Below are 13180 nucleotides of genomic sequence, written 5' to 3'. Positions count from 1 at the left end.
TAACCTGAAAGGCCACTCAGCAAGGAAGAAGCCACTGCTCCAAAACCGCCATAAAGAAGCCAGACTACAGTTTGCAACTGTACATGGGGACAAAAATGTTATTTTCTGGAGAAATGTCCTCTGGTCTGATGAAACAAAAATAGAACTGTTTGGCCATAATGACCATCGTTATGTTTGGAGGAAAAAGGGGGACGCTTGCAAGCCGAAGAACACCATCCCAACCGTGAAGCACAGGGGTGGCAGCATCATGTTGTGAGGGTGCTTTGCTGCAGGAGGGACTGGTGTACTTCACAAAATAAATAGCATTATGAGGCAGGAAAATTATGTGGATATATTGAAGCAACATCTCAAGACATCAGTCAGGAAGTTAAAGCTAGGTCGCAAATGGGTCTTCCAAATGGACAATGACCCCAAGCATACTTCCAAAGTTGTGGCAAAATGGCTTAAGGACAACAAAGTCAGTGGCCATCACAAAGCCCTGACCTCAATCCTATAGAACATTTGTGGGCAGAATTGAAAAAGTGTGTGCAAGCAAGGAGGCCTACAAACCTGACTCAGTTACACCAGCTCTGTCAGGAGGAATGGGCCAAAATTCACCCCACTTATTGTGGGAAGATTGTGGAAGGCTACCCAAAACGTTTGACCCAAGTTAAACAATTTAAAGGCAATGCTACCAAATACTAATTGAGTGTATGTAAACTTATGACCCACTGGGAATGCGATGAGAGAAATAAAAGCTGAAATAAATACTTTTTTACTAGGATTAAATGTCAGGAATTGTGAAAAACGGAGTTTAAATGTATTTGGCTAAGGTGTATGTAAACTTCCGACTTCAACTGTAACTGTGGAGAGCAAGGAAGGAATGAAGCAACACAGGAGGTAATATGCACGTCGCACAACATTAGGGGAAATATTATGAAAGGCATGCTAATAACATTAGGGGAAATATTATGAAAGGCATGCTAATAACATTAGGGGAAATATTATGAAAGGCATGCTAATAACATTAGGGGAAATATTATGAAAGGCATGCTAATAACATTAGGGGAAATATTATGAAAGGCATGCTAATAACATTAGGGGAAATATTATGAAAGATAGGCTAATGCATCAGCCTACTAATTATAAAAATGTAAAATATGCCCTATTATATATATTTTTTTATATCAAATTGTAGGCTGTGTGTCCTGCACCAGCATCACATCTTCTCTCCCAGCTTCATAGTCTGAACGAGGTGCTTAATATTTCCAGTTCATATAATACAGTATAATACAATACTGTAATACAGCTCCCAGCCAAAAATATTACTGGAGCTTGTTTCATTTATTTACCCAAGAGAGAATAATTGTATGTTTTTCTTTGGTGCCGTAGCCTATGATACTGTATGTATTGGATAACGGCACAATCATTTGGGCTTTTTTGGGATTGGGCTCATAAAATGTCTATTTTTTTCCAAAATTCTCAATACTGCCCCCTAGATTAAACAGGTTTTAATGTAGGGCTCATAAAAATGTCTTTAATGTAGGGAGTGATTTATTCTCAGGATGGAACATTTGTAAAACACAGGGAAAACATGACATACAAAATAAAAGCAGCTCCATGACACAAGAAAAGGAAAAGGTTAGTCCAACCAGTTTAAAAAAAAAAGATTGTTTTAATTGATGTCATCACGTGTCCCATGTATAATCACTTACAGAACACACTAAAGTCTTCGTACATTTGATTTTTTTTCACAAATGTGGGTATTTTTTAAAACCTTTTTTCCCCCAAACTTTTTTGCTTTATCGCACTATTTACATTTTGAGAAGGTTGACTGAGATCCACGGATGGTTATTACTGAGGGTTGGTCGGTGATGGAGGGATGGGGACAGTGCGTGTATTTGTGTAGCCTATGATACTGTTTGTATTGGATAACGACACAATCATTTTAGCTTTTTTGGGCTTGGGCTCATAAAATGTCTTTAATGTAGTGTGTGTGTGTGTGTGTGTGTGTGTGTGTGTGTGTGTGTGTGTGTGTGTGTGTGTGTGTGTGTGTGTGTGTGTGTGTGTGTGTGTGTGTGTGTGTGTGTGTGTGTGTGTGTGTGTGTGTGCGATCCAATTTCCAGACGCACCTAGAGAGAGAGATCTTTCGGTAAAACCACAGGAACTCCTTCAACCAGACCTATAGGAATATTTAATACAAACTCACAACTAGGTTTTCAAAATTCCAGTAACTTTCACAAAATGTGAAAGTTTTCCAGAAATCCTACTAACAAGTCACTCTCTCACAACCCGACTCAAACATTATTTTTAACTGACACTCTTTCTCTCTCTAGGTACTGAGCATTGGTTGGGGGAGTGTGTGTGTGTGTGTGTGTGTGTGTGTGTGTGTGTGTGTGTGTGTGTGTGTGTGTGTGTGTGTGTGTGTGTGTGTGTGTGTGTGTGTGTGTGTGTGTGTGTGTGTGTGTGTGTTTGTGAGTACATGTGTGTGTGTGTTTGGGGGGTGGGGGTTATATGTGTTTGAAGTTAGGGGTTATTGGGGTTTCTAGAGTGGAATTTACTCAAAGGCAGGTTGCAGAGCTGCGAACTACACGAACGACAATGCGCCTTTTAAAAGACAATTTCACAGTTGTTCACGGAGATCACATTCATGGTATACACCCGCGGATTTCAGCTCAATCGTAAATTACCTTTAAAAGTCAAGTGCAATGTGCTTGTTGCTAACAGCTTTGATTGAATGTTGGCCTGGCTGTGTATGTAAGGCAGTAAGGCTATTGTGTAGGGGTGTGGCGGTGTATGTGGATAGTGGAATTGTGTGTGTGTGGACTGTTACAGAGTGTTGTCGTGGTGTATGTGTGTGTGTGTGTGAAGGATGTGTGTGTGTGTATTAGGCTGTGCCGTTGGTGTATTTGGAGAGTTTATTCTCCAGGTCACAGATTCTCTTCTCCTGAGACAGAACTGTTGCCTTGAGATTCTGAACTTCTTCCAACAACCGCTCTACCAACTGAGGCTGGAGAGAGGGAAGGAGGGAGAGGTAGGGAGGGAGGGTAAGGGAGGGGCAGAGTGGGGAAAGAGGAAGGCAGGAAGGGAAAGAAGGAAGGGGAGAAAAAGGTAGGAGACGGAAAGGAAGAAAAAAGGAAAAAGATGAAAGATAGGTCAGGGACAGGCAGCTACAGGAGAAAAACTGGAAAACAACAGGCAGCTACAGGAAAAAAACAGGAAAACAACAGGAAAACAACAGGAAAACAACAGGCAGCTAGAAGAAAACAACATGCAGCTAGAGGAAAACAACAGGAAAACAACAGGCAGAGAGAGGAAAACAACAGGAAAACAACAGGCAGCTGTAGGGAAAAAAAACAGGAAACAACAGGCAGCTGTAGGAAAACAACAGGAAAACAACAGGCAGCTACAGGAAAACAACAGGAAAACAACAGGCAATTAAAGGAAAACAACAGGAAAACAACAGGAAAACAACAGGCAGCTACAGGAAAACAACAGGAAAACAACAGGCAATTAAAGGAAAACAACAGGAAAACAACAGGCAGTTATAGGAAAACAACAGTTAGTTACAGGAAAACAACAGGAAAACAACGGGAAAACAACAGGCAGCTACAGGAAAACAACAGGAAAACAGCAGGCAGATACAGGAAAACAACAAGCAATTATATGAAAACAACAGGAAAACAACAGTTAGTTACAGGAAAACAACAGGAAGACAAAAGGCAGCTACAGAAAAACAACAGGAAAATAACAGGCAGTTAAAGAAAAACAACAGGAAAACAACAGGCAGCTAGAGGAAAACAACAGGAAAACAACAGGCAGTTATAGGAAAACAACAGGAAAACAACAGGCAGTTATAGGAAAACAATAGTTAGTTACAGGAAAACAACAGGAAAACAACAGGCAGCTACAGGAAAACAACAGGAAAACAGCAGGCAGCTAGAGGAAAACAACAGGAAAACAGCAGGCAGCTACAGGACAACAACAGGCAATTATAGGAAAACAACAGGAAAACAACAGGCAGTTATAGGAAAACAACAGTTAGTTACAGGAAAACAACAGGAAGACAAAAGGCAGCTACAGGAAAACAACAGGAAAATAACAGGCAGTTAAAGAAAAACAACAGACAGTTAGAGGAAAACAACAGGAAAACAACAGGCAATTATAGGAAAACAACAGGAAAACAACAGGCAGTTATAGGAAAACAACAGTTAGTTACAGGAAAACAACAGGAAGACAAAAGGCAGCTACAGGAAAACAACAGGAAAATAACAGGCAGTTAAAGAAAAACAACAGACAGTTATAGGAAAACAACAGGAAAACAACAGGCAGCTATAGGAAAACAACAGGAAAACAACAGGCAGCTACAGGAAAACAACAGGAAAACAACATGCAGCTAGAGGAAAACAACAGGAAAACAGCAGGCAGCTACAGGAAAACAACAGGCAATTATAGGAAAACAACAGGAAAACAACAGGCAGTTATAGGAAAACAACAGTTAGTTACAGGAAAACAACAGGAAGACAAAAGGCAGCTACAGGAAAACTACAGGCAGCTACAGGAAAACAACAGGCAGCTACAGGAAAACAGGAAAACAACAGGCAGCTACAGGAAAACAACAGGAATCAACAGGCAGTTAGAGGAAAACAACAGTAAAACAACAGGCAGCTACAGGAAAACAACAGGCAGCTACAGGAAAACAACAGGAAAACAACATGCAGCTATTCGAAAACAACAGGCAGCTACAGGAAAACAACAGGAAAACAACATGCAGCTACAGGAAAACAACAGGAAAACAACAGGCAGCTACAGGAAAACAAGAGTAAAACAACAGGTAGCTACAGGAAAACAACAGTAAAACAACAGACAGCAATTGGAAAACAACAGGAAAACAACAGGAAGCTATAGGAAAACAACAGGAAACCAACAGGTAGCTACAGGAAAACAACAGGCAGCTACAGGAAAACAACAGGAAACCAACAGGCAGCTATAGGAAAACAACAGGAAAACAACAGGCAGCTATAGGAAAACAACAGGCAGCTACAGGAAAACAACAGGCAGCTACAGGAAAACAGGAAAACTACAGGCAGCTACAGGAAAACAACAGGAATCAACAGGCAGTTAGAGGAAAACAACAGTAAAACAACAGGCAGCTACAGGAAAACAACAGGCAGCTACAGGAAAACAACAGGAAAACAACATGCAGCTATTCGAAAACAACAGGCAGCTACAGGAAAACAACAGGAAAACAACATGCAGCTACAGGAAAACAACAGGAAAACAACAGGCAGCTACAGGAAAACAAGAGTAAAACAACAGGTAGCTACAGGAAAACAACAGTAAAACAACAGACAGCAATTGGAAAACAACAGGAAAACAACAGGAAGCTATAGGAAAACAACAGGAAACCAACAGGTAGCTACAGGAAAACAACAGGCAGCTACAGGAAAACAACAGGAAACCAACAGGCAGCTATAGGAAAACAACAGGAAACCAACAGGTAGCTACAGGAAAACAACAGGCAGCTACACGAAAACAACAGACAGCTAGAGGAAAACAGGAAAACTACAGGCAGCTACAGGAAAACAACAGGAAAACAACAGTAGTCAGAATTTCTAAAGATCAGAATAAGGCCTAATGATAGAGAGAGAGAGAGAGAGAGAGAGAGAGGAGAAATTAGAGGGAGAGGAGACATTGGAAAATGAGGGTTGATAAAGGGGTGATTATATACATAGTGACTCACAGGCAGGTTGGTGGTTAGGGACAGACAGACAGACAGACAGACAGACAGACAGACAGACAGACAGACAGACAGACAGACAGACAGACAGACAGAGTGTGACTCACAGGCAGGTTGGCTGAGCCGTCGCAGGAGGACATGCTGCGTCTGGTGGTGGGTCTGGAGTCCAGAACGTTCTTCTTGGCCACTTTGAGCTCGCGGCTCTTAGGGGGAACGTAGCCATCTCTCAAGGACTGGAGGATGGGGTCCTCGTCTCGCCCCTCCAGCCACTCCTCTGGCTCCAGAGCCGGGTCTGAACCCGCCGTGTCTGGGTACAGGTCATCCTGAAACAGGTCTGACTGGAGGGAGGAGGAGAGGGTGGAGGGGGAGAGAGAGGGAAGGTAAGGATGGAGGGGGGAGAGAGAGAGGGAGAGCAAGGGAGGAGAGAGGGAAGGGAGAGAGAGGGAGGAGAGAGAGGGGGGTAGGGTTAGGAGTGTGAGAGAGAGAGAGTGATGTGGAGGAGAGGGGGAAGAGAGGAAGGGAAAGTTTTAACAAGCTGTAAATATAGGGAGGGAGAGAGGGAGAGGAGGAGAGGGAACGAGATAGAGGCTTACCTTTCTAGGTACTGTCATGGCGATGGGCTCACACTTCTTGTCATGAAGCTTATATAACCTGGAGAACAGGGTTGGAGTCAGAGAACAGCCACAACAAATACTCTCACATTACCCTGCTCAGCTAAGCCTACGCATTTTGGTATTTGTATATATTATGGATCTCCATTCGTTCTTGCCAAGGCAGCAGCTACTCTTCCTGGGGTCCAGCAAAATTAAGGCAGTTATACAATTAAAAAAACTCATTGTACAGTGTATGAGAATATATCACTATGTTGCCAAAAACGTTCAAGACTGTTATTTGTTCCCTTCAATAAAATGCATTCAAAACTACTTTCTGCACATTTCTGCTACTTTATTAGGCTATACAAGTGCTATCTCTTACTAATTTTTTTTTATGTTTACACCTATGCAGTACTAATAATAATAATAATAATAATAAACCTCTACTTCAGTAAAGAAAATAATTCTGACAGGTGTGTTGTAATAAAAATGAGTGGTGTCCACTGATTAAATGCAGTCTTTCTGCATTGTGAAGAGGGAAAACCCAGATATACACAAAGTTTGTGATGAATGACAGGTTGTTTCTTCATGCAAAATAGATTTGGGGTTTAAAGTTCAATTAAGCTGCTTTATTTTAGGGGTTTAGTGAAGGCGGGTAATTTCTTACCCTTAGGACAAGGGGACTATACAGAACTGCTTGCATCAGTTACTTGATGTGGAATAGTTCCATGTAATTATGGCTCTATGTAGTACTGTGTGCCTCCCATAGTCTGTTCTGGACTTGGGGACTGTGAAGAGACCTCTGGTGGCATGTCTTGTGGGGTATGCATGGGTGTCTGAGATGTGGACCAGTAGTTCAAACAGACAGCTCGGTGCATTCAGCAAGTCAATACTTCTTACAAAAACAAGTAGTGATGAAGTCACTCTCCTCCACTTTGAGCCAGGAGAGATTGACATGCATATTACTAATGTTAGCTCTCTGTGTACATCCAAGGGCCAGCCGTGCTGCCCTGTTCTGAGCCAATTGCAATTTTCCTAAGTCCCTTTTTGTGTGACCACATGAATGAACAGTAGTCCAGGTACAACAAAACTAGTGCCTGTAGGACCTGCCTTGTTAATAGTGTTGTTAAGAATGCAGAGCAGCACTTAATTATAGACAGGCTTCTCCCAATCTTACCTACTGTCGTATCAATATGTTTTGACCATGACAGTTTACAATCCAGGGTTAGTCCAAGCAGTTTAGTCATCTCAACTTGCTCAATTTCCACATTATTTATTACAAGATTTAGTTGAGGTTTAGGGTTTAGTGAATGTTTTGTCCCAAATACAATGCTTTTAGTTTTAGACATTTTTAGGACTTATTCCTTGCCACCCACTCTGAAACTAACTTCAGCTTTTACCTCTACAGGATCGGTGGGACGGTTGAGCTAACGTAGGCTAATGCGATTAGCATGAGGTTGTAAGTAACAAGAACATTTCCCAGGACATAGACATATCTGAAATTGACAGAAAGCTTAAATTCTTGTTCATCTAACTGCACTGTCTAATTTACAGTAGCTATTACAGTGAAAGAATACCATGCTATTGTTTGAGGAGAGTGCACAGTTATGAACTTGAAAATGTATTAATTAACCAATTAGGCACATTTGGGAAGTCTTGATACAATATTTTTTACAGAAATGCATTGGTTCATTGGATCAGTCTAAAAACTTTGCCCATACACTGCTGCCATCTAGTGGCCAAAATCTAAATTGTGCCTGGGCTGGAATAATACATTATGGCCTTTCGCTTGCATTTCAAAACGCATGTTTTTTTCTTTGTATTATCTTTTACCAGATCTAATGTGTTATATTCTCCTACATTCATTTCACATTTCCACAAACTTCAGTGTTTCCTTTCAAATGGTAACAAGAATATGCATATCCTTGCTTCAGGTCCTGAGCTACAGGCAGTTAGATTTGGGTGTCTAATTTTAGGCAAAAATTGAAAAAAAGCGGGTTCGATCCTTAAGAGGTTTTAAGTCTTGCAGTCATTTCAGTCTCTATAGTAGCTGACGTGTATAGTGTTGAGTCATCCACATACATAGACACATTGGCTTTACTCAAAGCTGTGTTCTGTTAGACAAATAACTCTTTATCCACAATATAACAGGGGGTGTAAAGCCATAACACATATGTTTTTCCAGCAGCGGACTATGATGGATAATGTCAAAAGCTGCACTGAAGTCTAACAAAACAGCCCCCACAATCTTTTTTTATCATCAGTATCTCTCAGCCAGTCATCAGTCATTTGTGTAAGTGCTGTGCTTGTTGAATGTCCTTGCTGAAAGTCTGTAAAATAGCATTGTATCTGGTCAAACACCATTTTTTCCAAAAGTTTACTAAGGGTTGGTAACAGGCTGATTGGTTGGCTATTTGAGCCAGTAAAGGGGGCTTTACTATTCTTGGGTAGCGGAATGACTTTAGCTTCCCTCCAGGCCTGAGGGCACATACTTTCTATCAGGCTTAAATTGAAGATGTGGCAAATAGGAGAGGCAATATCGTCCTCTATTATCCTCAGTAGTTTTCCATCCAAGTTGTCAGACCCCGGTGGCTTGTCATTGTTGGTATACAACAAAACATTTTCACCTCTTCCACACTCACTTTACAGAATTTAAAATTACAATGCTTGTCTTTCATAATTTGGTCAGATATACTTGGATGTGTAGTGTCAGCGTTTGTTGCTGGCATTTCATGCCTAATCTTGCCAATGAAAAAATATCAATATCAGTGGGTTTTGTGAGGAATGAGCCATCTGATTAAATGAATGATGGAGCTGAGTTTGACTATTTCCCCAAAATGTCATTGAAGGTGCTCCAAAGCTTTTTACTATCATTCTTTGTTTCATAGTGTAGTTTCTTCTTTTTACTCAGCCACATCATTTCTGAACACATTTGCCAATCAGTTGTGCAGCCAGACTTATTTGCCATTCCTTTTGCCTCATCCCTCTCAAACATACAATTATTCAATTCCTCATCAATCCACTGGGATTTACCTGTTTTTACAGTATTTTTTACCTTTATTTAACTAGGCAAGTCAGTTAAGAACAAATTCTTATTTTCAATGACGGCCTAGGAACAGTGGGTTAACTGCCTTGTTCAGGGGCAGAACGACAGATTTTTACCTTGTCTGCTCGGGGATTCAATCTTGCAACCTTTCGGTTACTAGTCCAACGCTCTAACCACTAGGCTACCTGCCGCCCACAATGGGTGCATGCTTATTAGTAACTTGAATAAGCAATTTCATAAATGTATCAAGTGCAGCGTCTGTTTGCTCCTCATTACACACCACGGACCAGCAAATATTCTTTACATCAACAACATAGTTTTCACTACAAAACTTCTTGTATGACCTCTTATACACAATATTAGGCCTAGTCTGTGGAACTTTGGTTTTCCTAGATGTGGCTACTATATTGTGATCACTACATCCGATGGATCTGGATACTTCTTGCAAGCTAATTTCTGTAGCATTAGTAAAGATGTGATCAGTACATGTTGATCATTTCATTCCTGTGCTGTTTGTAACAACCCTGGTAGGTTGACTGATAACCTGAACCAGGTTGCAGACACTGGTTACAGTTTGAAGCTTTTTCTTTAGTGGGCAGCCAGTCAATATTTAAATCACCCAGAAAATATACCTCTCTGTTGATATCACATACATTATCAAGCATTTCACACATTATCCAGATACTGACTGTTAGCACTTGGTGGTCGAAAGCAGTTTCCCATGAGATCCTCTTTAAGCTTTACAGGAATGTAGTTCTGAATATAAACAGTAACACCTCCACCATTGGCATTTCTGTCTTTTCTGTAAATGTTATAACCTTGTATTGCTACCACTGTATCATCAAAGGTATTATCTAAGTGAGGCTCCGAGATAGAATATGAATGTCACCTAGCAAATGATTGATTTCATGAACCTTGCTTCTTAAGCTACATATGTTAACGTGGGCAATTTTGAGCACTTTTCTTCTGGGTTGCTTGATTGTTTTCATTGCTTTACTGGGAAGCTTATCAGTAGATATTCTCATGATATTTATGTTAGTGCAGGGTGAGCTGCACACAGTGGACTTCCTACTAGGGCACACCACCTCAGTGCTAACAGTATAACTCTGGTTCATTGGCATATGATTACTGTATACATTTACATTACATTTACATTTTAGTAATTTAGCAGACGCTCTTATCCAGAGCGACTTACAGTAGTGAATGCATACATTTCATTTCATACATTTCATACAACCCTGGCGTTGCAAACACCATGCTGGCGTTGCAAACACCATACTCTACCAACTGAGCCACAGGGAAGGCTATATATACAATAGCTGTAGGATCAGCAGAAGCATTCAGGGCAGCAAGAGGGACATGAATTAGGTTACTTACATTGTGTCTACCAGCACCTCTGTGATAATGTACATTTGCTGAAGCATTATGACAACTCAGCAACACAATGGTAGAGATTAACTGAGCTGGGCTTGGGTCATTGATAAGTCATTGTCTCAACACAGCCTTATAATGCTGTGAAAGGATCCAGGAACCCAAATGATTTGGGTGGATCCCATCTTCCTTATAAAACTTGTTTTGTTTTGTTTTGTTTCCAGGTATCGAAATTGCATTGCATATACCTGTGCGTAACGTCCATCCCTGATTGGGAGTGTGTGTGCGTGCGTCCGTGTGTGTCTGTGCAGTTTCCTACCTGGCGATCTCACACTTGCTGACATCCACCCCTCTCTTAGGCATGAAGCCCATCCCCCTCTGAGGCTCCTTGCTGCTGAAGGTACTGAGGTAGTGGACATAGGGAGGCTCCTCTGTTATCTCAAAGTACCGGATACTACTGTCCCCCTGGAGAGGAGGGGAGGAGTGAGTAGAAGAGAGGGGAGGAGAGGGGAGGGAAGAAGAGGAAAGGAGAGGGGAGAAGAAGGGAGGGGAGAGGAGGAAAGGAGAGGGGGAGAGGAGGAAAAGAGAGGGGGGGAGAAGGGAGGGGAGAGGAGGGAAGAGGGGGGGAGAGAGAGGGGAGGAGGGGAGGAGAGGGGGGAGGAGGAAAGGAGAGGGGGAGGGGGAGAAGGGAGGAAAGAAGAGGGTTAGAGGAGGATTTACAGTAGTGGTATCAAGGTAATGGATAATACTGTTACTGTGTGTGTGCGTGCGTGCGTGCGTGCGTGCGTGCGTGTGTGTGTGTGTGTGTTCATACCTTTCCACAGAGGTAAACCATGTTGGTGTCTGGGTCGTAGTATGGTAACAGCACACCGTTACTTGTGTCCAACTCCAGCAGTGCAATAGGCTCCTCAAAACTTGTCTGGTAGGAACAGAGCAAAGAAGGACAACATGAGAGGAGAGGGACGAGAGGAATTCATTGGACCGATGTTCACTGTCCTTCAAGAGGATTGACGAGTGAGGGTGCATGCATGTGTGTCCATATGTGTCGACTGTGTGTGTGTATTTGTGTGTGCTCGTGTGTATTTGTGTGTGTGTGTTACCGGGTCCCACAAGCCCAGCTCTCTCTGGCTCATCCTAGTGAAGCCGGTAGTGAACAGGTTTCCGTCTCTGGTAAAGATAGCCCTCATCGGTCGGATCCCATCGTGTGGAGCCATCCTCTCCTATTGGACAGAACAGACAAGCCAGACATCACTAACAGAGTACAGAGCACCCATCGAGGTAGAAAGAGGGCTCATCATGGCTTCTATGAAAGCACAAGCAGTCCCATTGAGTCTAGGCCTGCACGATTTGGACTAAATATCTACACTGAACAAAAAATATAAACGCAACATGTAAAGTGTTGGTCCCATGTTTCATGAGCTGAAATAAATGATTCCAGAAATGTTCCACATATAAAAAAATGTATTTATCTCAAATTCTGTGCACAAATTTGTTTACATTCCTGTTAGTGAGCATTTCTCCTTTGCCAAGATAATCCATCCACCTGACACTTGTGGCATATCTAGAGGCTGATTTAAAAAGCATGATCATTACACAGGTGTACCTTGTGCTGGGGACAATAAAAGGCCACTTTAAAATATGCAGTCACACAACACAATGCCACAGATGTCTCAAGTTTTGAGGAAGTGTGCAATTGGCATGCTGACTGCAGGAATGTCCACCACAACTGTTGCCAGAGAATGTAATGTTTGTTTCTCTACCATAAGCCGCCTTCAACGACGTTTTAGATCATTTGGCAGTATGTCCAACCGGCCTCACATTGCAGACCACGTGCAAACATGCCAGCCCAGGACCTCCACATCCGGTTTCTTCACCTGTGGGATCATCTGACACCAGCCACCCGGACAGCTAATGTAACTGTGGGTTTGCACAACTGAAAAAGTTCTGCACAAACTGTCAGAAACCATCTCAGGGAAGTTCTTTTGCGTGCTCGTTGTCCTCACCAGGGTCTTGACCTGACTGCAGTTTGGCGTCGTAACCGGCTTCAGTGGGCAAATGCTCACCCTTGATGGCCACTGTCATGCTGGAGAAGTATGGTCTTCATGGATTAACCCCAGTTTCAACTGTACCGGGCAGATGGCAGACAGCGTAGCGTGTATGGCATTGTGTGGGCGAGAAGTTTGCTGATGTCAACGTTGTGAACAGAGTGCCCCACGGTGGCGGTGGGGTTATGGTATGGGCAGGCAGGCATAAGCTATGTACAACGAACACAATTGCATTTTATCGATGGCAATTTGAATGCACAGAGATACCGTGACGAGATCCTGAGGCCCATTGTTGTGCCTTTCATCCACCTTATTCAGCATGATAATGCACAGTCCCATGTCACAAGGGTCTGTACGAAATTCCTGGAAGCTGAAAATGTCCCAGTTATTTCATGGCCTGCATACT

At 42.3% G+C, this 13180-nt stretch overlaps 1 protein-coding gene across 1 annotated transcript in view; it reads right to left on the bottom strand.

Moving 5' to 3' along the window:
• Positions 1-1631: 1631 nt before the first annotated feature.
• LOC115204583 (coronin-6) overlaps positions 1632-13180 on the bottom strand; it is a 42524-nt gene continuing 30975 nt past the window's right edge. Inside the window, exons 6-11 of the mRNA XM_029770240.1 lie at positions 11830-11949; positions 11544-11648; positions 11049-11194; positions 6313-6370; positions 5827-6057; positions 1632-2989 (exon numbers count right to left, since the gene is read on the bottom strand). Of these exons, the coding sequence (XP_029626100.1) occupies positions 2867-2989; positions 5827-6057; positions 6313-6370; positions 11049-11194; positions 11544-11648; positions 11830-11949 (783 nt within the window). The 3' untranslated portion in view covers positions 1632-2866. The remainder of the gene's footprint in view (positions 2990-5826; positions 6058-6312; positions 6371-11048; positions 11195-11543; positions 11649-11829; positions 11950-13180) is intronic.

Source organism: Salmo trutta, chromosome 12, assembly GCF_901001165.1.
Source record: "Salmo trutta chromosome 12, fSalTru1.1, whole genome shotgun sequence".
NCBI classification, from domain to species: domain Eukaryota; kingdom Metazoa; phylum Chordata; class Actinopteri; order Salmoniformes; family Salmonidae; genus Salmo; species Salmo trutta.
The sequence above is the reverse complement of the archived record's forward strand: the minus strand, read 5'-3'. Positions and strand labels throughout refer to the sequence as shown.